The sequence below is a fragment of the Triturus cristatus genome, chromosome 4_1 (genome assembly GCF_964204655.1).
Source record: "Triturus cristatus chromosome 4_1, aTriCri1.1, whole genome shotgun sequence".
In the NCBI taxonomy this organism is placed as follows: domain Eukaryota; kingdom Metazoa; phylum Chordata; class Amphibia; order Caudata; family Salamandridae; genus Triturus; species Triturus cristatus.
In genome coordinates, this window is record NC_140585.1 from 1,043,476,827 (window position 1) to 1,043,502,870 (window position 26,044).

At 45.6% G+C, this 26,044-nt stretch overlaps 1 protein-coding gene across 1 annotated transcript in view; it reads right to left on the reverse strand.

Moving 5' to 3' along the window:
• FBXL13 (F-box and leucine rich repeat protein 13) overlaps positions 1–26,044 on the reverse strand; it is a 1,209,524-nt gene that overhangs the window by 330,743 nt on the left and 852,737 nt on the right. Inside the window, exon 16 of the mRNA XM_085654020.1 lies at positions 10,788–10,907. Coding sequence (XP_085510146.1) covers positions 10,788–10,907 — 120 coding nt within the window. The remainder of the gene's footprint in view (positions 1–10,787; positions 10,908–26,044) is intronic.

Consider the following 26,044-nt stretch of genomic DNA (forward strand, 5'->3'; position numbering starts at 1 on the left):
TAGCTATCTTGCCGCCAGGTCCCTGCCCCTCCCCCCCCCCCCCCCCCCCACCTCCCGAAGGCTTTTTTAACAGTGGCATGAGTAAACCTTGTTTTCAAGGCCTCAGGGACAGTGATGAGGAAGATAGACTTATTGCAGATACATAGCAGAGCTTGTAGGAAAAGGAGTGGCAGATTGCCAGACACAAGGGGTATAGGGGTCCATGGGAGAGCCTGAAGACAAGTTTAAATTAGCTCATGGATGTTGAGAAGAGACAAGACAGCGAACCCAGTGAGGGATCTTCTAATACGAGCTAGTGCGCTTGGCAGAGATGGAGAGCATTCAGAATAACACTCCAGATGTCTGTTTTCTGGCTGAGTTTTAGGCGTATGGATTAGTTATCGGTGGCAGCAGCCGTGAAATCACACACACGTTTTGACATTACAGGGCTATCCCATTATCCTACCCTTAGTCATTCAACAGCCTTCTACGTGCTGCTAGGAGGCTTGTGGAAAGGCAAAGAGAGGAAACTACAGAAAATGACCAGCCTTCATGATCCCCACACTCTTTGGTTGCAATGGCAGTGCCAATTGTACTAAAGAGCAAACCAAGGGTTAAAGCAGTGCGATCCCTGCATACATCTAGCAGCCGTGTGAATATGCCAAGAAGCTTCCTTACCTCAATGAAAGGTGGCCCAATGTAAGTACAGCTGGAAAGGAAAGTTTTAGCCAAGTTTGCTGTAATGCACATGGAGAAAGGCACAGTAGCTAATGCAAAGGTATGCACTCAACTGGGTAATGCAATCTCTCTGGTGTTAGTTTAAGTAATGCTGGTAATTAATTGAAAGATTTGTTGTGGAGGAAAATAGATGCTGCACAAACTGCCAGAAAGCAGCAATGCTGGGAACGTCTGCTTTTCATCCAATCCAGCATGGTGTTCTGGTTTTAACAAGGACAGTGTGGGAACCCTGTTCCATCTTTGCATTCTGGCATTATTCTTAAGAAAATAAAGTCCCTCACTGAATAAAGTCTGGCTGATAAATTCTGAAGCACAATCTCTAGGGCTCATTTTGAGTACTGCGCTCATTCTGCTTCTGCAAACTAAACATCTCTATTTAGCCTTTTGAGAATTGAAAAGGGGCATAACGTATAGAAAACATGCCAGGCTGCACTGCGCCACTGCCTCTTTATTGACACTCTCATTTTAAATAGTGGGAATTAATCTTTTGTATTAACTTTTTACTATGCAGGGTGGAATGCTGTATACATAACACAATGAAAGGGATCATGTATTTGCTCAAATGAAGTAAAAACCGAAAACTAGCTGCAACAAACAGGAGCAAAATCTACTTTTGCATGTTACAATTTGGCTGTCAGCAACAAAACCAAAACCAGAAGACGAAAAACGACAGTACCAATCTCGTTTACATTGCAGTAGTAGAAATAAAATGGTCATTCATTCCCCCAACTCTTTTTTCACTCTACAGTCATATGGGATGGTGGTGTAGGATGTCTTGCTTAGAGAGTCTAGCTGGGCGTCCTTATGCACTATCGGAACGTGGCTATTTCTGTCTGTTACTGATTAATGCAATTTAAATACCTCCACAGGGTCTACTAGACATGTTAGTAAACTGAGGTAGGAATTTTCTGACTGATACTGAGCAAAAGAAATGGTGTAAAGAACACATTTAGAAGAAATGCAGGTGTTTAGCAAGGTGCCAGACGCAGATCTAATAATACTAGAGTGATACAATAATATGTAGCCACCGAGGGCACCCTCATCTTGGGCACACCATATTGACTACACCAATAAATATTGTGGTCAAATTTCCAAAGACAGGGGCAATTAAATGTAATTTTATAACTTGGTAAAAACTCTTCAACTGGCACTGCCACAAGGGGCAACACATAGTGTGACGGATTTAAATGTACTCATTAGTGACATTGCAGATGGAAGGTATGAAAAGGCATATTGTAGGTGATATTAAGAACAGCCATAGAGTTGATATGAGAAACGATACGATGCAAAAAACATGGCAGAACAGTTGGCCTGGATGTTATTGAAGCTGGAAATGGGATTGGGGATGAGGTTTAAAGATCATGAAACCGGAACTTGAAGTAATCATGTCTACGTATGTCGGGCAGAATAAACACCATGACATGGAGTTTTGGGGCGCCTGGCGAGTGTTACAGCTAGCATAGAGAAGTGGGCCAAAGACAGAAATGGGTAGGCTTCAATGGGGTATGATGTCCATTCCTGGAGGCCACATCTCCAGACGCATAATACTTGTGGAGGAGTGTGGCTCAATGGTTAGAGCGGCAGACCCTGAAGCAGAGTTCTGGCCAGGGACCAGGGTTCGATTCCCGCCTCGGCGGGGCTCGGGCTCAATTTCCTCGGACCTGTCTATTCTCGTCTCGGTGCCTATTCTAATCATGGGCCCCACGCTGCAACTCTGGGCAATAGCTTGCTTAGCCTCCACACCGGCCCCAACAGCGCTAAGGATGCCTGGCTTCACCCTGGGGGTGCCCAGGAGTGGACACTTCACAGGGAAAGCCAGGAGGGGTTCCACAGCGGTATGAGTATCAGCGCCAGGAAACCGCAAAGGCGACACCGCAAGGTGGCCGTCTGGTGACAGTGCGCTCTATAAGTACCTTGACATTTACATTTACATTTGATTGGGGACAAATGAGAACTGGCTACCAAAAGAGTCAAACGCTCAAACTCCAGTCTAACAAGAAGAAGCTGAAAAAGCAAACATAACAAGGAGAAGAAGGGGAACATGAGCAAAACATTCAGAATCTTGTGAGGGAAGGGAATGAATGAAACACAAAGAATGTTTTAGCAGCAGTCTATTTCTCTATATAAGTACATACCATAGTATGCAACTGTCGGTGGGAGACTCCGCAGTAATGTTTTCAAAAGGGGGTATTGAAAGCATAGTTCAACTCTGAAGCCTAGTATCCACACCTGTAGGTCGTCCTTTGAAATGCCTGACTTAACCTACATTTGTGAGTCAAGAGGTTGATAGGCATGCCACGTGTAGTCCTTGGACAGACAACTAGAGAGGACCCTCAGCATCTTCTTGTTTGTCGCCCTGACCAGAGACTGATCCAACAGGAGAAAGGAGAAGTCTACCAAGCAGCACCGTACAGCCAGCGGCACTGGAATATTGCAGCAGAGGGCCAAACTATTTGCCACGGTTGTCTAAATTATATGGTTAAGGAAAAGCAGACCATGCCGCAAGTAACGGCATATTATGTGGTGAAAGGCAAATTAAACTGCAAAATCAGTGGCAGTGTAATCCAGATTTTGAAAACGCACTGATGCCTAAAGCATTCAAAAGCTTTACAAATAAGTTGTTTTGCTAAGAAAGAAACCTAAGTACATTAAGTGTATCCTTACCAAAATGTTATTAAAAAACAATTGATTATTTTTGTCTTTCTTGGAAGTAAGGGGACATCATTTAATTAATTATTTCATTTTTACCTTACGATGGTAACATCATTTGTGACAAAAAAGTCGTACAGTGTTATGTTACCCTAGTCAGAGAATACGGCTACACACACACACACACACGTTTCTTGTAACAACAGGCACACCTCTTTTAGTCTGCACATCCAAATTATGTTTTAAAACGGTCTTCTTTTTTGTGACAAAAAACATTCCTTCATCATGTCTAAATTAAAATTACTTCTATTTAAGTATGCTATGTTACGTCGCTGACGTTTGAGACGGTATGTGTGGTCCCTTGCCCTATAAAGCATGGTTCTCTGAGGTAATGGCGGTTGACTCCCAAGAAAGACTCATTTATAAGTGGGTGACCAGTTGCAGATTTCGGAGGCTATCTGAGGGCAATTTCTGTTTCAGTAATACTCCCAGACGATGCGCCTCAGTGAGCACACAAGGCACTAAGCAAGATTTGGATTATTTAGCAAATTATCTGTCAATTCGCCTCTCTACAGTTTTCTGTTATTGTGCCGGGTTAGCTTCTGTATCTGTATTGCTTACTTGTTCGTCATATTTGGGTTGTTGTACTCCTGACTCGGTGACATGGGGGCTCTTCCTTTGCGGTTGCATCACTGATGTGCTTGTTGTGTACTGTTGGGGATCTGCCCTATGCTTCTCCCTGCACTATGCAGGCCACCACCTGTCAGCAATAGGCCTCTGACTCTGGTCCCATACACCTGGCATTCAACTGCATAACGCTTTCAGTCCCGCGCAATCCATACAAATATGATGCCGTACCATCAGTTTTTCTACAAACGCAAGAGTAGCAAAAAGGTGTATGATGTCATTAGCATTTTCAAAAACCTTATCGCCTAGCCTAGCTGCAGAAGAGAAAGTGTTGATTCGATTAGTCATTGATGGCTGAACATTGTGGGTCTGTGCAAGTGGATCTCTTACTCTCTGTTCAGATAGTCTCATGTGTCTGTCTACTATGGGAACACGAAAGCTCCTATGCGATTCTCAGGTCCCGATCACGAGTTTCGTCAGTGAGGAAGGTACGCCACCGGCGCGCGCCAGCACTGCCGAGACTCACCGATGCCCACCCGCCAGATTACGACTCAAGAGTGGACTGGTGGCTGGGTGGCATGGCGGTCCCACAGCGGTGCCTCTTTCAAAGGTGTCGGTGCCTTTGAAAATGGCTCCAGAATGGGACTGTACAACAAGGTTCCTGCACAGAATGGACTTGTAAGTTAATGCCGTACAGAAACTGGTGTGCATGCACACAGGGGGGCACATTTTATGCCCCCATGTATGCATCCACATGCGGAGGAGGCACCGGGGACCCTTTAGGGCCCCTTTGTTTCCTCTCCGCCACGGTGTACATGGAGCAGGAACTTGCATGACACCGCTGGCGGAGAGGAAACTTGTAAAATGCTTGGCGGGACTGCTGCGGTCCCTCCAAGCATATTGCCACCGAGCCACCTTCAGGGAATGAAGGGTCCCTGTCAGTGGTGGTCCCAGGGTAGTCCGGCCGCCCAACTCGTATTGTGGCGGACCCGCGAGTCACCGCCAGACTCGTACTCGGGCCTACAGTCTCTACATAGAACATCTCTGGTTCCTTCTAACCAACCAAGACATACATGCCACCAATACGAGGATGATACTTCATTTTACATAAAAGTGTCATCAGCAAATGGGCTTTATCACCTATGGTACTGCCTCTGCATTAAACACACATGATGTCTAACGACTACCTAAAACTGACTTCAACAAAAACTGAATCCAACGGAAATGGAATCTTTGCTGTGCATACAACACATATTCAGTCATGAAACTAGAGGGTTTCAATCACTTATAAACTCCCTAAAATAAAGCTCAAATGAAATTCAGTTATTTCAAACTTTACACGACTGGCATTGGTCCCCTTACTAACTTCACCAAGCCAAACTGGCTCCTTTGTCCAACTGTTCGCGCTGTGACCGGCCATGATGCGATATCCTCCATATTTTGTGATTCTTCCCTTTGATTGGGGATTTGTGTAAGGACATTTGGAGAATACTGCAAAGGGTGCGGGCCTACCCTTTGGAGACATCATTGAACTTAATTCTGATACACAACAGGGAAGGGCTGGATGACATCTCCGCTCATCAGAGACGTTGGCTGTTTTCTTCTTTGGCAACGGCCAAACTATGCATCCTCAGAAAGTGGAAGTCGAGCACTCAACCTCGGCTCATTGAATGGGGCTATGATCACTTGGCCCACTTTGAAAAAACAATATACAATTTGTACGATCAATTGCAGGAGTATGAAAGTATTTGGGGACCATTTCTTTACCTTCTGACTCAGTGAATCCCAGTCTACTGTGGCACTTGGCCATCTCTTGAGGACTCCAATGTCGTCTTGTGCCATTTACTTTTGAGCCTATGGATTTTTCTCCTCACCTCTGTGCTATGGCTTATCATACTGAGTCAGAACGATTTGCAAATTGGTAGCAGGACTGAGCCTCATGGTCTTTAATAACAGATGCTGCCTGTTGTGAGTACTTGTTTTGTTGGCTCCTAATGTGTCAACTCTGTTGAAGGATAGTTACATGATTCTGATCTGTTTCTTTCTTTATTTTTATTTTCTCTTGTCCCTTTTTTCTTATTATTCTTTTGTATTCATTTTTGCGAGAATGTCTGTGTACCATTATATTTTGAAAACCTTGATAAAAAATGTATCACAGGAATTCTAGTGTGAAGTACCACATGACTCATCCTTAAGCGCAACTCTGTTTCATATATATGTGGTTCCTCTGCCTGTTTGATATTATTTTATAACCTGGATGCAAGGACTAATCAGGATGATACTCAAATTATTATTAGGTTGGATAGCAATTCTTCTGAGTGTTAGCCCGTACTTGACCCCTGGACGAGAAAGAATTGTCTAAATTGAGTTAAGGCTGGGGTCTTGTGTCTTGGAGGGGCTTCTTCTAATTGGTTTCAGGATTGGTGACCATCATCTCTAGGGAAATACTGTGCCATGGTAAATTCAATGAGAAACCTAGGACTTATATTTGACAAAAAGCTTGCTTGTTCCACCTATCTTGCACAGGTATCTCTCTATCTTAAATTATTACAAAATCAGACTGACAGCAGACTTGAGGTTCACTGTTTCGGAGCCATCACAGGATTATATTTTGACTACTGCAATTCTTGATATACCAGTCTTCCCAAATATCAGAGTCTAAAACCTCAGATCATCCAAAACATGTCGGAGTACTGGTACGATGTCGACATTGAGTTTAATTTACTCACCAGTTGCATCCGCTGGTGAAAAAACGAAACTTAATGTCAATATGTTTCAATCACAAAGCTATTCATGGTCAAGCCCTGAATTTGTACAGAACCTCATTTCACTCTATAAACACGACTGAAATCTTTACTCTTCAAATGAATGGCTTTTGAATCTTCCCAAAATGTGTAAGGTTAGGCAAGGAGAGCGTTTTTTATTACCCGGGTTCTGCATTGTGGAACGCATTATTAATAAAATTATATCACGCAGCCGATCACTTTTATTTTAGGAAATTAGTTGAAATCTTCATTTTCACTCCATAGGTTGTGTGATTGCACTGTCGCAGCATTGGCATCAGATTACCTTTCTGATAAGCGCAAACGTAGCAAAGCAAATCAAATAAGGAGGACTCCATGAAGCGGGATATATAACACTGCCACACAAATGGTCTTATGTGCTCTTTATGGAGACTGAAACTGAGCATATTTACTAGTTAAACCACAGAGCACGTGCACAATGGAGGGATGAGGATATCCTGGTGCCATGGATGATTACCTACCCCTTACTGCAAGCACAGTAAATTAGAGTTTCTTGTTTTAAATCCAAATCAGGCAGATCAATTTGCAGGTATTTCTAGGAATTGAAGGCCTTTGTGTAATGAAAATGAAACAAATAGCTCAAGCATTTGTGTTGCAGCCACAGGAGAGGGCAGGCGCTATTAATTTTTAAATCCCCCAAAATACAATCTTCTATTACTCAGCCAGTCTAAGTTGTACCATGTGTACTGTGAGAAGTTTATCCATCAAGGTTTTTCCTTGCATAGTTGTACTTGTAGTGCTGCATTTATAATTAGGAAAGCAATATTCAAGTAGCAGAAGACAAAGGAATAAGCAAAAAAGAATAGCAAACTACTCAAACCTGACGAGGGTCAGTATAAGAGCTCTGCATGATTGCTACACTGGTTTTGTGTTAAACAACAAGATTGCGTTTTTTAAGCGGACTCAGACGAACAATAATACTATAAGTAATAATGGACGTTTATATCGCAAATTTCATGGGCTTTCAGCACTTCAGTAGGAGGCCTTACTAATGTCCAACTCAATGTTACTTTATCAGCTGCAGAAGGATTAAAGGCTGAACCTGAACTGTGGGCTGAGCCCACCTAGCCATCTCTCACACATCAAATAACATTAACAAATCAACGCAGTAGCGCTTTTTGGACAGACATAGGGGCAAAACAGCTACACAGATTTTAATGGAATTTGGCAGAAATATAGATTATAGTCTGGAAAGGATCCTTCTTGCTATTTCATGACAATCCGTTCAGTAGTTTTGTAGTTATGAGGCACAGAAACGTATTGCTATCCCAGGCCATGAAAAGTGCTGAAATTTGAAACGGCTTGGCTCTGCCGTATTGTGTCCGCACCACTTTGAGCGCCCAGTTGTCGGAAAATGGGGCCGTTTTGAAAGGATATATTTATATCTATTATAAAACGTTTTGTGGAGTACCTCGTTGGGACCATAGTGTACGCGTTCTGGGTTTTAATGGTAAATATAGTGTAGTATACCTCTGTGGTACCATCGTTTTTAGAATGCACTTAGTACATATTATATATATATATATATATATATATATATATATATATATATATATATATATATATATATAAATATATATAAAACAACTTCTACTTACCTTTACACACATATAAACTGTGTCATTCCTTCGTATACACTTATAAAACAGTAGCACACTATATTTACAGTTAAAAGCCAGAACAAAACTAATGTAAAGTCTAAACAATAGGGTTGCTTTTGACTTTTGTAGGGGCAGTTATTAGCCAATCATATACAGTTTTGTCATCAACATGCACCGTGGTAGACCGCAAAATTACGCAGTATACCACAGCCCAATATATACCACACTCCACCCCACTCTTGCACATGCCACTCTACTCTATGACACGCCATTCCACTCTAGGACACTCCAACCACTTCACTAGATTACATGCCACTCCACGCCATTCCACTGCACGACATGCCACTTCACTCTACACCCCTCCTCTCTAAGACACTATACCAAACGCTACTCTATGACATGCCAATCCCCTCTACTGTACGACACGCCACTTCACTCTACGCCAATCAAACTCTAGAACACCTCACTCCAGTCTACCACAAGCCACTCCACTCTACGACATGCCTCTCTACTGTACGCCACTCCACTCTACGACATCCTACTTCAGTCTAAGCCACTCCAACCTATGTCACTCCAATCTACACCCCTCTACTCTAAGATATAGTACGACATGCCACTGTATCACACGCAGCTCCACTGTACGTGTCGACACTATACTCTACGCCACTCCACAACACTCTACTCCACTGTATGCCTGTCCACTGTTTGCTACTCTATGCCACTTCACTCTGCCATGCAACTCTATGCTGCACTACTGTATACCACTCTATTCTACGCCAATCCACTTTCCACCACTACCATTACAATTTCTACCACTCCATTTCAACTTACGCCACTCCACTTTACATCATTACGACACTCCCCGTGAGAGAATTACACTCTAGGGTACTCCACTCTATGCTATTCCACTATATGCCACTCCACTCCACTCTACGCCACTCTCCAATATTCCACTATACTGTACATAACTCCACTCCAGTCTACACTATTCAACTCTAAGCTACTCGACTGTATGCCATTCTACAACATTCCACTCTGTGGCACTCCACTCTACAATATTCGATTCTACGCCACTCAATTCTACACTATTCGACTCTATGCCATGCCATCCTACGCCACTCCACGTTATGCTATTCCACTGTACGCTACTACACTCTACACCACACCACTCTACTATAAGACACTACATTGTATAACACTCTACTCCACTGTACTCTATGGCAATCCACCTAGCAACACTCCACTCTATGATTTGAAACACTTTTTTATTAAAATATAAAAACCACTGCAGTTCAATTAAAAAAAACTAAGGTTAAAGATTAGTTATAGCTAGGAAACCTTTATTAATTCTTTCTATACAAACCTAACTTTAACCACATAAACACTAGAAATTCTAAAGTTATACTTATACCTTAAATGTATAATTTACACACCACCTTCAAATTACTATAACTCACGCACCTCTGTACACACTGTTGGCAATTCACTAGCCATACTACATTAACTATAACTCTCCACTCTACGAAGCACTTTATTTTATAAATAATTTCATTAGACATGTCATGAGTCTTGTTAGGAATGCTATGATTTAACATGCTATAAGTGACGTAATATGAAAGGGTCTAAGCCGTGCATGGAGAAGGCGTGAGCTATAGGTAATTTTGAGGTGCCAGGGAGTCATTGAACACATATATATACATACATACACATATATATATATATATATGTGTGTGTGTGTCTGTGTGTATTATTTGTACATATGAGAAGAAAATATGTTAGTTTCCAAGATTTCTCTTATCCTGGCTTGCATTAATTATGTCTGTAATAAGAAATGTGTCACATTGATTGTACCAGACTTTGATTTGTTTGGAAGGAATTTGTTCGATATATTGTTATTATCCTGCTTCCTTTGGGCCACTGGGTTTCCCTGATGTAGTATATGCATTTGCTCAGTAGCAATATCCTGAGAACAATCTAAGAATCTAGACGGCTATACATAGTAAACTGGATAGAAGTATGAATTCAGGAAGGGGTCACTTGTCTTAGTCACTCACATTATTCTGACGTGCAGCTCTCAAGACAAAAACTTTTATAATTAAGTTTATAAACATACTGTGCAAACTGCTTGAAACTGTAAACATAGCCAGTCACTGTATAGATATCAAAGCAAAACAAAGCTATGATCAGTGTGATATTCCTAGCCCACAGCTGGGCCAAGCTTCCTGCTAGCTTTTCACTGCATGTCCAAACGAGCGGTTATCGTTAACCTGAACCCAGTGTCACTTGTCGATATAGAATGTCCCATACAAAGACTGGTGTAAAATAAAACGATCAGACGCATCTTAACCCGCACACAGAAGCACCTGCAGGTACTTTAAAGAATACATACCTCTGTGATATTCTCAGAAGGGATATATCGCTCACGCGGATGCAGTTCGTCAAGTTCAGTTCTCTTATTTTCCCCCCAGAAGAGCCTTCCACAAAGTTTCTTATCCCGGGATCGCTTATTCTAAAATACAAACAGAGTTTGTTATATGTAGCTCAAGAATGCACATTACTCTTTCAAATACAGTCCATACGACCAGTTGTGAGTAAAGATGTTCAGCTAAAGTGATCTGTGACTACAACATTTGAGCAAAGCATCACATGCAACACATGGAACAAGACCATGTTATTTCTCTTTGCCCTTAAAGGCTACACACACATGGACGTTGTTACAGAGTGCAGTTTACCCCCTGTATTTAATCTCTAGGAGGCGCTGGAGTCCACTCACCCCACAATGTCCATTATGTATTTTGGCCGGTGTTTTAGGAAACTGTTGATGTCATCACTTCAGAAACACAGCAGGGCTTTTCCTTTTAGCTTCAGCATAGCTCCAGTTCTTTACAAGGTTACACATCACCCTTCTTTGCTTCTTTATGCTCTTTGAACATCAGTTGTAATTCAGTTACCGCCCCATGAAACTCATCTTAGGTGTTACTGATAAATAGAGGTGTAAGCAGATATTCACAGGAAGACTCACAGTCGAATTGTAACCGAACCTTAACTAAAACATGTTGGCCCACTTTAAAACTGCATGGTCACTACCTTGACTAATACCTGTATACAAACTCCCTGTAGAACACTTGTTTCACATTCATGCAAAGACTGAGGCCGAAAAGGTCCCCTTTCGATGTTTCATGGAGCATTATACTATCATAAGGACAAAACATTTTTGCGACGTTCAAATAGGCCAGGTGTTTATGAAGCCCGGCAATATTCCATCTCATACAATTCACTAGACAACTAGGAACACACACACCATCTCTCTTGTCTGTCTCCACTCCCCCATGCCCTCTGTTGTATGTGGCTGCTGCTCTGATTCGCGGACAGATCTGTTCTGCAAGCAAGGCCACATAACCCCTGCTCCCTTCTCTTTCTACTACTCGGATATGCCTGTGTGGGATGGGATAAATGACCGTCTTTCCGGGCCTCCTTCATCTCGTTGAAGGTAGATGGGAAACAGTGGCAGAGTGGCTGGAGATGAGCTGCCTTTGCTGCCTTCCCACTCCTTTTCCAGCTCTCTGCAGATAGGAGAAGGGCAGTGGGGTGGCAGGGCATGTTGTCAATACCAGGTCTGAACAAACACATAGGATGCAGCAGATCGCTCAATGCTCAGCACTTAATCTGTCTGGGACAGCCCTGCTTAGCAGAGGCAGTGCTCCTTACTCTACAACAGAAAGTGGGAGCAGGGCACTCTCGTAGGGAGGGACACCGACGAGGAGGAGGAAGAGACAGTGGCATACAAGAAGCTCACACTGTTGAGGGAAGGCTGTATTTTTGTGTGTGTCCTTAGTACTGCCATCCCACTGAAAATGTGGCCCCTAGGAAGTGCTTGCAAGAGGACCCGTGGAGGACCACATGCAACTGTACATTGCTAGGTAGCAACAGCACCTACATACACTTCTACCTGCTCCTCATAATAGAAGGTTATGGAAGCAATAAACAAAACATTAACAAATAGTTGGCATACAGCTGTGTTGTCCAGGCTAAAAAAAAGAAGCATTTTACTGGAACACATTGCAGCACAGAAAGTAGTGGACAACTTCAAACTCTAATGTTGGTGGGCGGCAAACACCAGAGTCTGGTTAACAACGAAGTAAGTTACCGACTATGACAGACGTGTTTCTATGGAGCCAGGGCAGTCAATAACTTACTGTGTTCTAGTTCCAGTTGCATCAATTGGAGCCATTCACTGCTGGAGTCCTGCAATCACAGTATTATTAGACCCCAAATTGGATATCCAAATACTTCTGCCCAGCACTCGACTCTCTCGGGCTAGTGAGACAGAGCAGTCCAAGGCTTACTCAAAGAGGTGAGGTGAGGTGGGTTAGGCAATCAGATTACAGCTCACATTTGAATACCAGCTATTAAGCTCAATGTCCAATCAGTACTCTACTTTATACAATAAAAGTACCTCAATATACACAAGAAAAATATTGCAAATAAACCTAAGATACACCTTAAATTCCAGGAGTCTCTACGACCCTTTGGTCTAGAGTTCTGCCTCCCCAAATAGTTTTATAGTGCCTAGACGCTAAGCACCATAAACACTGTTGATATTGTAACATACAGTCCACGTTGCACAGGATTACCCTTCAAAGCTAGAGCAACAATATCAATACTTGCATTGCAGGGGTGCTTGCTATCTAGGAACAGTTACAAGAGACCCACTCGTCCAGTAGCCACTGGTCAAGGCACCAGTACACTCTGATACCCTCAAATAACACATAAAGAGGTGGAACATGTACCTGAGACCACACTGATCACAGTTCATAGGTTATAATAGAAGGGGACCCACAGGGAAAAATACCCATGGAGTCAGGGAGTCAGGCACCATGCCCGCTGCGCCACACCTCTTCCACAGGTGGGCGTTACTTTGCGTAATGCGTTGTAACAGTTTGTGGTGTATAGCCCTGGGTTGTAAAAGTTTTTGTGGAGTAAAAACTGAGGGATACAAAATGCGGGATGAAGGATGTTGCCCCTATTCGACAGCCACCTACCACTGCTCCTCAAAGAAAACAGATTTTATGCTATGTCTGGAGATAAGTCCTTCACCTGCTAAGTTGAAACCCAGCTCCTAGCATTGAAGTAACAAATTCCTTTCTGCATGCACATCAGTCAAAGAAACATAAACCTCCCTAATCTCTGACCTAACAGAGAGAATGGTTATCCAAGAGGAATTCCACTGCTGGGTCACTACTCACTCCAGCACCCTGGTGTGCGTCATTTCTCAGAAGATAAGTGAAAAGCTGAATAGTCAACTGGACAATAAAGCTTTGCTTATTTTTCTTAGGTGAACACAGTGATTCAATTCGAGGGTTAGCTATTTTTGAATTACTGGGTGCGCATCCAGTCCTAGGAGCATCTTTCCTACATGTTCACTGTGTGATCACTGCATGGGGGCAAGCCTGCTGCACACCTGCAGTGTCTTTTGGTACCTCTGCGTGCTATTCCCAGAAGGAATATTATTAATTCAAGGCAAGGGGGCTTGGCTACAGGAAAATGACAGTCACCCAGGGGAGAGGGCCATCCCTGCACAGGGTGTAAGCTAAACATAGTTAAGCGTTGGTTCCTTCCCCAACCCACCAAGCTTCTGCAAGTGCAAAGGAGGGGCAAGAGGGAGCTGGAATGTCCAGCAGAACAGATACCAGCTCGATTTATATTAAAACTCTCATATATCTCATACATGAAATCAGCCAGAAGAACCCATGTAAAAGCGACAGCATAGACTTTACATGGAGGGAGCTGGCAGGCAACATCTCCCAAGGGGTATAGGAACGCCTGCCTATCTGGATAAAGAGGGCAGTAGAACCTCTCTATATAAAAGAGCTACACTCTGCATGCCCCCTGGACCGCAGAGCCAAGACCTGTAAGCAGGGAGGCCGCCAGTGGGTTAGCTTAGCTGCCATGTTCACTGAGGTAAAAATAAACCTACAAAAACTCTCAAGTGAGTTGCCAGGAGACCAACATAGGGCAGGGAAGCACTCTCGCCGGATTCCTCGTCCTGATGTCCTCTTGTTACAGGATTCCTTTCAATTTGCTACCAAAATATGAAACCAGTGCTTCACCCATCTTTTACAGGTAAAAGGACTCTGACAGGTCTGAAGCGTTGGAGGGTGTTACCCTGTCTCCCAAATGGTTAAACTTACAAAAATACACTGGGTTTTTAGAAGGGAAAAGACCATTTATAAGCTCCCTGGATAACGCTTGATCAGTGCAGCACCAGGCTACTTGGCTCTTAGGCTCTCACTATGAGTTGTGGTATCCAGGCCGAAGGGCAAACTCCAGGGGTGTACTGCCAGGGCTTATTCCAAGTAGGTGGTGTCTCCGGATCCATTAATCCCAAGCCTGGAGACACAGGGTCTGGTTTCACCAGGTGCAGATTTGCAACTGGTGAAAACACAGCAGGGACTGCATGCAGGAACACACCCTAGCCCTGGTATGGCCCCGCAGCACCACGGGGAGCATACATTGCTCACCCCCCCCTAATCCTAGCTTTACCCGATCCCAGCCCACACCAAAATCCTGAAAATTCATAACGAGGGCCTTAGTGGCTTGGAGGAGTAAGGAGAAAGTAAATCAGAAAGAGTGGTAGGATTAAAAGGCATAGATAAAAGGATTACAATTTTGTAAATTAATCCGGAAAACCAGTTCTCACTATATCTGGGCAAACAATGATTTCAATGTCTCTGTGAAGAAATGTGAGTTAAAATCACATTAAAACCAAACTGATAAGATGTTACTCTCTTTAGTAAATGAACTTTCGAAACACGCAACACTGTAATTGATTATCTAAATAAATTGAAATCCTTGTTACAAGACAGCTGGACCATTTCTTATTCTGCGGATGTGAAGTCTTCCAGAACAAATTAGTTCAGGAAGTTTGGAAAGTAAATGAGCTGCTTATTTTTGGAATGTCTTCTCTCTTTTTCACTTTGCCCCAGTTAACCTCAGTATAAAGTATCTTTGACCGTGAATCAAGTTTTCAGACAGAAGACAGTTAGACTTTAGGAAATTAACACTGTGCAGCGCCTGTTAGCGCCAACCTCTCCCACCCATTTTAAAATAAATTATTGCAATTAAAAGGCAGTCTGACATAACATTGAAAGGACCATAACCACTGTTTATTCACATTTCTGCAAGATAACAAGCAAACCCCAAACTAAAGCATCTATTCTGTGTATGCAACATTGTCTGTGCAATAATTATGAGTCGCAGAGAAATGTGCATCAACTGAATATTGTTCTGTGCTACTCACGTCACCCACGTTAACGGATTAATAGTGGATTTAACAGCTCGATAGTTATGAACAATTTAGGAACATCTGGAAGTGTTGGAGACAGCAGTATTTTTCCTTTTCCAGTAGCAGAAGTTCGGTGTGCCTTAAATGTACCAGTTTCAGGAAGTGCCTCAACGTGGAGCAACGCCAGTACCAACATTATTTCAGAAACATGCAAACACCATGAAACAAGAACTGTTTTACACAATGACATTCTTAAAATCAGAGAAACTAGCTTTTTTAAATTATGGTCCTCAAAATACCACACCAGAGAAGACCACTCACCCCCCTAGCATGGACTGCCTCCAATATCAGAAAATAATCCACTATACGACCCAATTTCCACCTTTGGCCCTACCAGACACCAACTGATCCTGCCTGTGAGGCCTGGTTAGTTTTATTCAGGCGTGGTTTGTGAACCACGCTTGAAGCAAGGTGAAGGGTTGATGCATTTAAACACAGGCATAAAAGGAATGAGGCAAAAATACATGCCCCTTTCTATCTTCAGCGGAGGTCATTAAAGGGGTGCAGGAAAAGCAAAGAGTCTGTGGGTTCTCAAATGGCAGTCAGAATCCTTTCAGTATGGGTCTTTTTGGAACTCTGGATACCGCTGGAAAAAGTTGAATCTTTGACTCCACATTTTTGGCAAACTGTATTAAATGTTACAAGAAACACAAAACAGTGGATGAATTTGTATTCACAGGCACGCTACATTAGATTTCAAGATTTACAGTATCAAAAGCTTCTGACCAGTCTCGTAGGATCAGGTGGCAAGCTTGCTGGTGCCCTTGATGTAGAATACATTGTCAATAACCAGAAGGATAGCTGTATTTTTGTTACAATGCTTCCCTTCCTAAATCTGGAATGGTGCACCCCCTTATGTTGTTCTGAGACACGTAGTTGATTAGTACACTGACTAACTAACCATTGTTGATTGTCTTTGCTCCAAACAAGGTGGTTGTGATTAGTCTGAAATTGAGATCTATGGATAGGATAGATGTGGTTGCATGAACACAGACATCCTAAATTGTTTCAACTTATTCAGTGAACAGCAGAAGTAATGGAGCATAAGGGAGTACAGAGCTGGGTAGAGGATCCGGAGGAGGGCAACATAGGGTCAGAATGGAAAGATACATTTTTAATGCACAGTAACATTACATCTTAGGAAATAGAACTGCTATTTGGCCCATGCAAAGATGATCTGGAAAAAATTATCTATCTGCTTTAAAAATAACATTATTAATTTACAAACATCTCAAAGTACCATCACACGTTTTGGCTATCAACATGCATAAAGCATAACTGTAGTCACACATAGGATTGAGTAAAATGCAGATAGCTACGTCATGGAAACTTTCCTTCCACAAAATTGTTTATATAGTCTAAAGGTTATAGGTAGCTCATTATCTGGTTTGGAAATTTAAAACAAATCAGTTTCAGAAATAGGATAGGTGCAAAATCTCTGACTTCTAGGAAAATAGCAGATTACAACATCACAAAGGCCTAAATGAATGTGATGGGTATGAGACATTTTCAATAATTAAGGCAAAGGTGTCATTAAGAATGTCAGTAGACTTTTCTTTTTGCTTAAGACTTGGTGTGCACGGCTTAGTGATTCTCCAAACCTGCTTGCACTGTGTTCATCTCAGAGAAAGAACAGCTGGCAGTTCTCAAAGAGCATTGGCACGGTCGGGTGTCAGGCTTCACATGTGTGGATAAAGCACTAGGCGACAGTGCCTGGATGATGATCGACATTTCCCGGCAGTCTCTGAACTCTCATTTTGTTTGGAAATGGTGGTGGCCAACTTGAATTACTGGGTATATCCTTGCTAAGCAATCATGGTACAAAGTTGCTGCAGACAAAAACTTTTTTTTTCAGAATTATATAGCACAAACTCGACCTGAAGGTATCCAAGCGCATTACATGAGCACCAGTTGTGTTACAGACGGACTTGGAATTTCCATTTTTAAAGAACATTTGCTACCGTGGAGTTATTGGGGAATATTCAAAATGCAGAGAAGTTTTCAGAAATTCAAGACACTGTGAAAACAAACTTGAACTGCCTTCAACATTTAACAGTGACCATTTCAAAAGACTGTTAGCCATTGCTGCATTAACCTTGAGGTTTTATGTTGTGACAGAACAAGAGAACTCTTATGAGAAGACAATTTTACACATGATAAGGTTATTTGAGTATGTGTAATGTATTGAGAGCTCCAGTAGGGAATATAAAAATTTCTAAGACAGGGATCACAGAACATTAAATGCCTATTAATTACTGTTTGCAGCAGCACAAAAGTCAAGTAGAAGCTAAACTTGTCTTCTGCAGAGCTTGTATAGTGAGGAAGCCTGTGGTAATTATCCTGCTAACAGGAAGATGTTCTGAAGAATGTATATCGAAGTTACTTATCTCTTGTATGCTCATGTTGCAGGAATAACAAATTTCACATCAGAGAACAGACAGTGGTTACACAGAGACACCACAGCTAAGGTATATCCATCCATTGTCATAGTAAGATGCAGGACTGCCATGGAAAATTATACAAAGAATCTCTTATTGCCTTTGGATATCCATTTCACTGTGCAAGCTACAGTGCCCCGCAGCAGTGATGAACCAGAGTGGTGGTGTCCAGTGTCTCTAATTCTCCTTCTTATTCCATTCTTCTTTTCCTGGTTCTACTTCTGACGTCCTATTCAAATTGCATGTGGTCATTGATGGAGGCGTTAAGAGATGGAAGAGTGCATTGCTCCCATAGAACTTTGTCAATAACACAAACCCACGTCCCATATACTAACAAACTACTCCTTGTGGCTATACAAACACAATTGCAACAGACAAACTGAAGACAGATACTAAACTGGGCCAAGAAGGCTATCAAAATAGTAGGTGACTTGTACAGCAGAGACACTCTTAGAAGTTTCCTAGCACTTCAGAATAAACATGAAGATATGGGAGGGTCAATTTCTACTTCACAGAGCCATAGGGACTGCCATGCACAAACTTTTGGAATTCAGGTTGTAGTAAATACCTGAACTCCAGGATATGAAGGTAATAACTCCCATCATTGGTAAAAATTAAGCAGTTACCCTAGTGTAACAAGCACTAATAGACTAGTCTAAAAGCTCACTGAACATACTGAGAGAAATCTGAGAGGCAGACATTGGTAATGTAACGGAGGAAGATTGGGGAAGGATGCAACAGTATGCACCAAAACTATTGAGATATGCTCAATTTAATCCATTCCTTTCATGTCCAATGGGCATATCTTACCCCAAAATAAATGAACAGGATTTACTTTGATACACATGCCAAATGTCCCAGATGTAGGGAAATCAACTTGAACTTTTGTCACATGTTTTGGATCTACACTGAGCTACAGGAAACAAGGTGATTGACCACAACAATGTAGCTATAGATGGGTATGTCACAAGAGCCCTAAAGATTTGTATACTGGAACTTTCCTGAGACCAAAAGCTAAGAAAACAAGTAGGTGACAATGGGGTGGAAAGACCCTAGCAGTCCTAGATATGATTCATGGCATAGAGAAGTCTTTAAGTGGGCTCAAGCTGAAAGTGCCTTGAAATTAAGCAAGGATAATGGAAGCAAGAATTTACTAGAGCCTGAACTAAGGTAGAGTCCCTCCATACCAGCGCTAGTTCTAAGACACCACTAGCCACGCCCACAGAATCTGTACATACTTGGGAATGCAGGGCGAGACTGATGGGAAAATACTGGCACCCTCCCAGGAGCAAATGAATGAAACTCAACAGACATAGCAGGTTTGCTCAGAAACAGAGCGAAATGTATTTTATTGGTACCAAATGCATGCATCATTGCCAATTAGCAAGGAAGAAGTCAGGTCTCCTGCCTTAGGGGCTCTCATACTGCTTCTTCCCAAAGTGACTGGTTTCTGGGTGCTATATACATTTAGTAATGCCATGTCAGTGGAACTAGAATAAGGCACCAAGCCAAATATGGCTAACATGGATGTGCAAGATCTGCACCATGCCAATTATAAACAGCTAGATATGGGCAGACCAGAAAGGCTGGCTTGACCCTGTGAAAGCAAATTTGTGCACCCAGATAAGGCACTATCATGCAGTCAGGACAAGCAAAGTGACCTCTAAGGTGGTTCAGAATAGCTGTTGACGCTTGTCCAGGCAAGGTCAGATAGGAAGCCCTTTGGAGCTCCAGGCCTCATGTTAATGTGAAATATCTAAACATGATATCTTTTGAAGTGCATACACATAAATTTATATGGACATACATATATATTTTGCAACAGAGACCCCCATAATTTTTGACATTGGAGAGGCCCCTTATGTAGAAACAGAAGATCTAAATATGTTAAATTGGGGCGTGGCCAAGATGGCGACCGCTCAGGACGTGCCTAGCGATCGCTCAGGCCCGCCGAGATCTACAGCCTTACTTTATCACTCCATCCAGAGCTTTGGCGGACGGCGGACTCTTCTCACGATCGCCAGACTTGTGGTGCTTGCCTCCGGTGGTCCTGGCTGGCCGCTACGTTCCCGCTGCACGCTGTGCGATATCGCGGGCCTCTTGACCACGAGGTGCGGCCCGGAGATCGACGGCAGAGGCCTGGAGCGGTGCGGCCTAGGTCCTGCATTGGAGCACCCCGCAGAGCCCAGCAGACAATCCGGGACCCTGCTGACTGGACTTCTGCCCTTCGTGGGCTCCAGGTACCCGCTGCTGCGCTGCCTCCCTGGTGTGCCCGCCACCACTGCCTTGCTTCCCGCGGGGTGTTCTGACTGCGGGTGAGCCCCGCCGAGGTGTGATCAGTGCAGGGGGGGGCATCTGCGATCCCGGGGATAGAGCAGAGCCCTCCCGCTGTCACCTGCATTTGCCAGCGCGGTTCGGTGCCCGAGGCCCACGCCACATGACTGCCTTGGGGAGCGGGAGCGCCTACCACCTTTCCGCGTCTCTTCCTGGGACGGGTCCTGCCTGCTCGGCACACAGCCGCACTCTTTCCTCCCCGGGGGTGTGCATCCCTGTTGCGGGCCCACTGGGGGGCCAGCCCGGAGCCCGCCATTTTGGTGTGACTGTACCACCGGCAGCACCTACCCTCGTGCACACTACTTGACGGAGCGGCCTTGTCCTGCTGGTGGGGATGGCGCGGCGGGGCGGCCTCCGCTATACTGGAGATTGAGCAGTGCCCCCCTGCTGACATCTGGATCTGCCGGCACGAGTCCTCTTCGGGGCGGTGAATGGTGCCCGAACCTTGCGACTGCCTTGGGGGCAGGAGCGCCCGCAATCTTGCTACAGCGGCTCCTGGGCCGAGGCCTGCCTGTCCGGCGCTTCGCCGCTTTCTATCCTCCCCGGAGGTGTGCTTTATCTGTGGCCCTTAGGGGCCAGCCCAGTGCTTGCGACCCGCCGGATTGTCTTTCACGCTCCAAAACCCACTATCTCCACCCGGGATACGCAGGCCGGGCTCTTGCTCCCAGCGACTGCTCCCGCGTTCTTGATCCCCCCGGAGGCCGAGGTGGGCCCCCTTCTGGGCCGTGATTGTCTGATGTGCCTTTCCGGTTGTTAGACACCGTACTAGGCCCTGTCGGCACCGCTGAGCCTGGGACAGAACAGAAGAGCTGGGCCCTTCCCAATTGCGTGCCTGATCTCTGTACTTCACCGTACATCAGATCAGTTTACAGATTCGTCCCATAAGCCCCCCAGCAAGACTGACCCCAGCACCGGGGAACACATGCTAATGGTCCAGGCCTTGCCACGATAACCCCGATACACGGCCCACCCACTACTGGCATTTCTGTGTAGCTTGCTGGGTCTCTCGGGGACAGGGTCCTCTCACATCAGGCCTTACGAACAGCAGGCCCTCATGGCAACGGGACGACCGAGAAAGGACCGATCGGTCAAAGACATGCTACAACCCAAGGCGGTCAATCAGGTCTTGGTGTCGGCTATGGGGGCAGAGGACGGGGCAGATGCGCCGGCCACAAAGGCCTTTATGACCTCGCTTTTCTCAGCGCTCAAGGAGGATCTCCAGGAGCTCAAGGACCAACTGGTGGTGGACCTCCATGAGGTTCGCCGAGACGTCTCGGAGATAGGCGACAGAGTGGCGACCCTAGAGGACCACGAAAATGGGCGGGATGAAGAAATTGAGGCATTACAACAAGAAATTATTCTCCTCAAGGAACAGCATGTCGAACTATGGGGGCAGGCGTAGGATCTTGAGAACCGCTCCCGCCGCAACAATGTTCGCATCCGCGGTGTGAAACAGGGGGCGGAAGAAGGCGACATTGGAGGATTTGTGCAAGCCCTGTTTCGTCACATTCTAGGCCCGGAACAAACCTCCGAGATCCAAATTGACAGAGTGCACCATGTGGGCCTCCCTCGACGAGCCACGGCGCCGCCCCCGGACATTCTGGCTTGCGTCCACAACTTCCAATTGAAGTCGCCCTGTTTAAACGGCAGGAATTTAGGCCCATCCCCCAAAACTTGAGGGAGAAGGGGATCCCTCATGCCTGGGGCCAACCCTTTCGTATCATCTTTAAATTCGATGGACTCCTGCGTCAGCTGCGCTCCCTCCAGGAAGCCTCAGATCTTTTTGGTCTCCCGCCTCCGGCCACGCCTCCCCCACAGAAATCTTCTATGCCTCGGGGCGACAGGCCGGACCGTTGGCACACAGTAGGCAAGCCTTCATCGCCATCTCTTGGGCCGGATGCTGAAGCTCAAGCAAAAGAGAGGGAAAATGTTCTGGCCTCGCTGACAAACAGCCCAGCTAATACCTCCCCTGTCTGACTCGTTGCAATAGCACGTTGATGCGACCCTCCTCTCGTGCGGGCGGAAGGCTCGGCACCTCTCCACTCACATGTACTTGGTTCATCACCACACCCTCGAACTGTACCCTATTTACGGACATGAGTCACCCCCGCGCTGTTGCAGGCTTTTTTCTGTTTCAACAGAGGCCGGCCGACCAGACGTTGTTATTGCAGCTGTTTATTTTTTGGGGTTGTGTTACCGGTTTTGGGGTAGGGTGGGTCTTCTCCTCAGTGAGTTCCTTTGTCAGCTACGCACAGGGTGCCTTTGCACGTTTGTCTATTCTCCGCTACCATGCACTTAGTGTTGTGTCTCCCCAGGGGGATGGCTCTTTCCCCCCTAGCGCTTCTCTAACCTACACTCCCCCATCTGAGGCTTACAATCACTAGTCTCAATGCCCGGGCCTTAACAATCCAGTTAAACGTAAGGCGATATTATCTCTCTTAGAAAACTCCGGGGGTGACATTTGCCTCATCCAAGAAACCCACCTGCTACAGACTGGCCCTCACCGTATGCGCCATGGCCATTTCCCGCACCAGCACTGGTCCTCGACCACTCACAAGCGGGGTGGGGTTGCCATACTACTTTCTAGGCATTTTAAGGGCACAGTATTGGGGACGGTCGCGGGGATCAAGGGGCTCCTCCTGGCTCTGCGGCTCCAAGTCGGCACCTCCACATACACGATTGCCTCTATCTACTCCAACAATGAACGTCCAGAGAAGTTCTTGATAGACGCCTGCGCCGAGGTTCTGCAATCCCCGGATGCTGTAGTGATAATAGGCGGTGACCTCAATCTCGTGATGAACGGGGAGTTACACCATTCTGGTTCACGCTCAGGGGGCGCAGGCGCCCTCTCAGCATCGGGCATGGACTGATTGCATGATGCCGGGATCAGGGATGCATGGCGTTGCTTACACCCAACTGAAAGAGACTTTTCTTACTATTCGGCTGCGCACAAGACGTACGCTTGGCCCCTGGTTACGGGTTCTACTATCGAAGCCCGGGCTCTCTCTGACCATGCGCATATGACTCTATCACTACGCCTCCCTTCTGAACGTTGTGCGCTGCACCGGGATGATGCCTGCGAGAATCACTGCTTCGATCTCCCGACATAGTGGCGGATATTAAAAGAACCATTCTGGACTATATAGCGCTTAACGAGCAAGAAGGTAGGCCGCTTTCCGTGGTCTGGGAGGCGCTTAAGCTGGTGGCGCGAGGGGCTCTCATAGCGAAGGCGGCCTTCGAGTATAAAACTAGACAATCGAAACGTGCTGAGCTAGAGGCATCAGTAAAGGAACTCAAGGCCATACACAAGCGCACAGGCACCCCCCGCGTTTGGCGGCAATTAGAGAGGGAAAGACTCCAGCTCCGTCGCCTAGACCTATACCGAGCAGAACACGCAGTGGTTCGTCTAAAGTACAAATACTTTGTGGGCTCCAACAAAGGTGGCCGCATGCTAGCCCATTGCCTTCGTAGCCAACAGGAAGCCCACGCGGTGACGACGCTCCGCGACGGTGGTGGCTGCTCTATCGCTGGCGTCGCTGATATAGTCTCGACATTCTGATCCTTTTACAGCTCTCTCTACGCAGCTGATCCTTCCCTTCGCCCTGATCCCTCTCTCTACCTCGGAGGTGCTGCGGTGACACCTCTGCCGGCGGGCGAGTCCGCTGCCTTGGACTTGCCATTCCGCATAGAAGTGATTTCTGCAATTACGCGACTGAAGTTACAGAAGGCCCCGGGGCCTGATGGCTTTAGTGCCCTTTTTTTATAAGAGTTATTGCCTCGAACTCGCCCCGTTGTTAACTCGCTTGTTTAACTCGTTCGCGGACACCGGGTCCCTCACCCCATCCATGCTGCAAGCGTCGATCTCGGTCATCCTCAAGCCGGGGAAAGATCCAGAACTTTGCAGTTCCTATCGTCCAATCTCACTATTAAACATGGATGGCAAACTTTTTTCTAGCATTTTAGCACACAGACTTAACCCCCATATGCCAGATCTCGTGGACCCGGACCAATCCGGTTTCATCCTGGGGTGGCAATGTGGGGACAACACCAAGCGTATGTGTCACCTGATCGATAAAGTGCACCGGTCAAAAGAAGAAGCCCTTCTGTTGGCAATTGACGCGGAGAAGGCATTTGACCGTGTGCATTGGCCATACCTCTTCGCAACACTAGAGCATTTGGGACTGGGGTCGCGGTTCCGGCACTGGATCGGGAGTATCTATAGTGCGCCCCAGGTGTCGGTACGGGTTAATGGGGTCCTCTCTGACCATTTTAGCGTCGGGCGCAGTACAAGACAGGGCTGTCCCCTCTCGCCCCTAACCCAGCACTGAATAAAAGGCTGCGTATCTCTCAAAGCCAATGTCTGAATATCTGTACTTGCACTCCCAAATGACTCACTGGATCTCTGACCCTGCGACACGCTCCGTAGCATTTCGCCCGATGTTACCATTCGAGAAATGGCTAATGTCCAAGAAAGACGACAAACACATTATCTCTGAAATTTACTCCTTCCTCTCCTCCGCCCTCCCTCGCCATCGCACTGCGGGTCAGAAGCGATGGGAGGTAGAACTAGAACGCAAGCTATCAGACAAGGAGTGGGAGGACATTTTCTATCACGCGCACCACACAACATTTTTCTCGAGCCACACGGAAACTGCCTTTAAGATCACATCATATTGGTACCATACCCCTGCAAGGCTTGCTAGATGGCAACCCCAGTGCGATGCGGTAGTCCGGGGACACTGATCCATTTTCTTTGGCATTGCCCCAAATTGACCCGATATTGGGAACAGATCTTGGATGATATTGACGCCGCCTTTGATACCTTCATCTCCCGGCTCCCGGCGTACACACTTTTAGGCCTTCCAAACGCAATCACCTTTCCTCTGCGCTCGCTTAGGGGGGAGACAAATGGCGCAGGCGCTGAACGCTGCCTTAAGGGTTATCGTGGCGAGGTGGAAATCAGACCGGGTCTCGGAGCATATACATTGGGTGCATCAACTTTGGAGCCTCCTGGCCATGGAGAAGCTCTCTATGACAGCTGCTGGGAAGAGTGAAGCCTTTGCCAAACTTGGGCCCCCTTTCTATCTATTCTCATCACAGAATTCCGAGAGTTGTCCTGCCCACAATACCTCCGAATTCTGAAACTGATCCCTGATGACATCTCTGCCCTCCCTTGAGAGCGCGCGGCACGCGTCCTTTTCCATTTCCCTAGGCGATAGTCCCCGAGCCACACCCCGGAGCACGGGCTGTTGATTCCCCTTTCCCCTTTACTGGTTAAGCTCACTGAAGAAACGGGGTGGGGGGTGGGTGAAGGGTAAAATGTTTTTTTTTGTAGTTTTCAGGTTTTTTGTTGTTGTTGCTCTGTTTACGGTTTAACTGTGGCTTATTCCATAGGGCCTGCAGCCCTTAAGGTTTCCTTTCCTGGCGCTGTAGCAGTTGTGTCTATCACCTGCTCTATTATTGGCCTTCAACACGGGGTATTGTATACTGCATTCCTTCAGACGCAGCCGGCCCTGTTGGGTTGTAGGC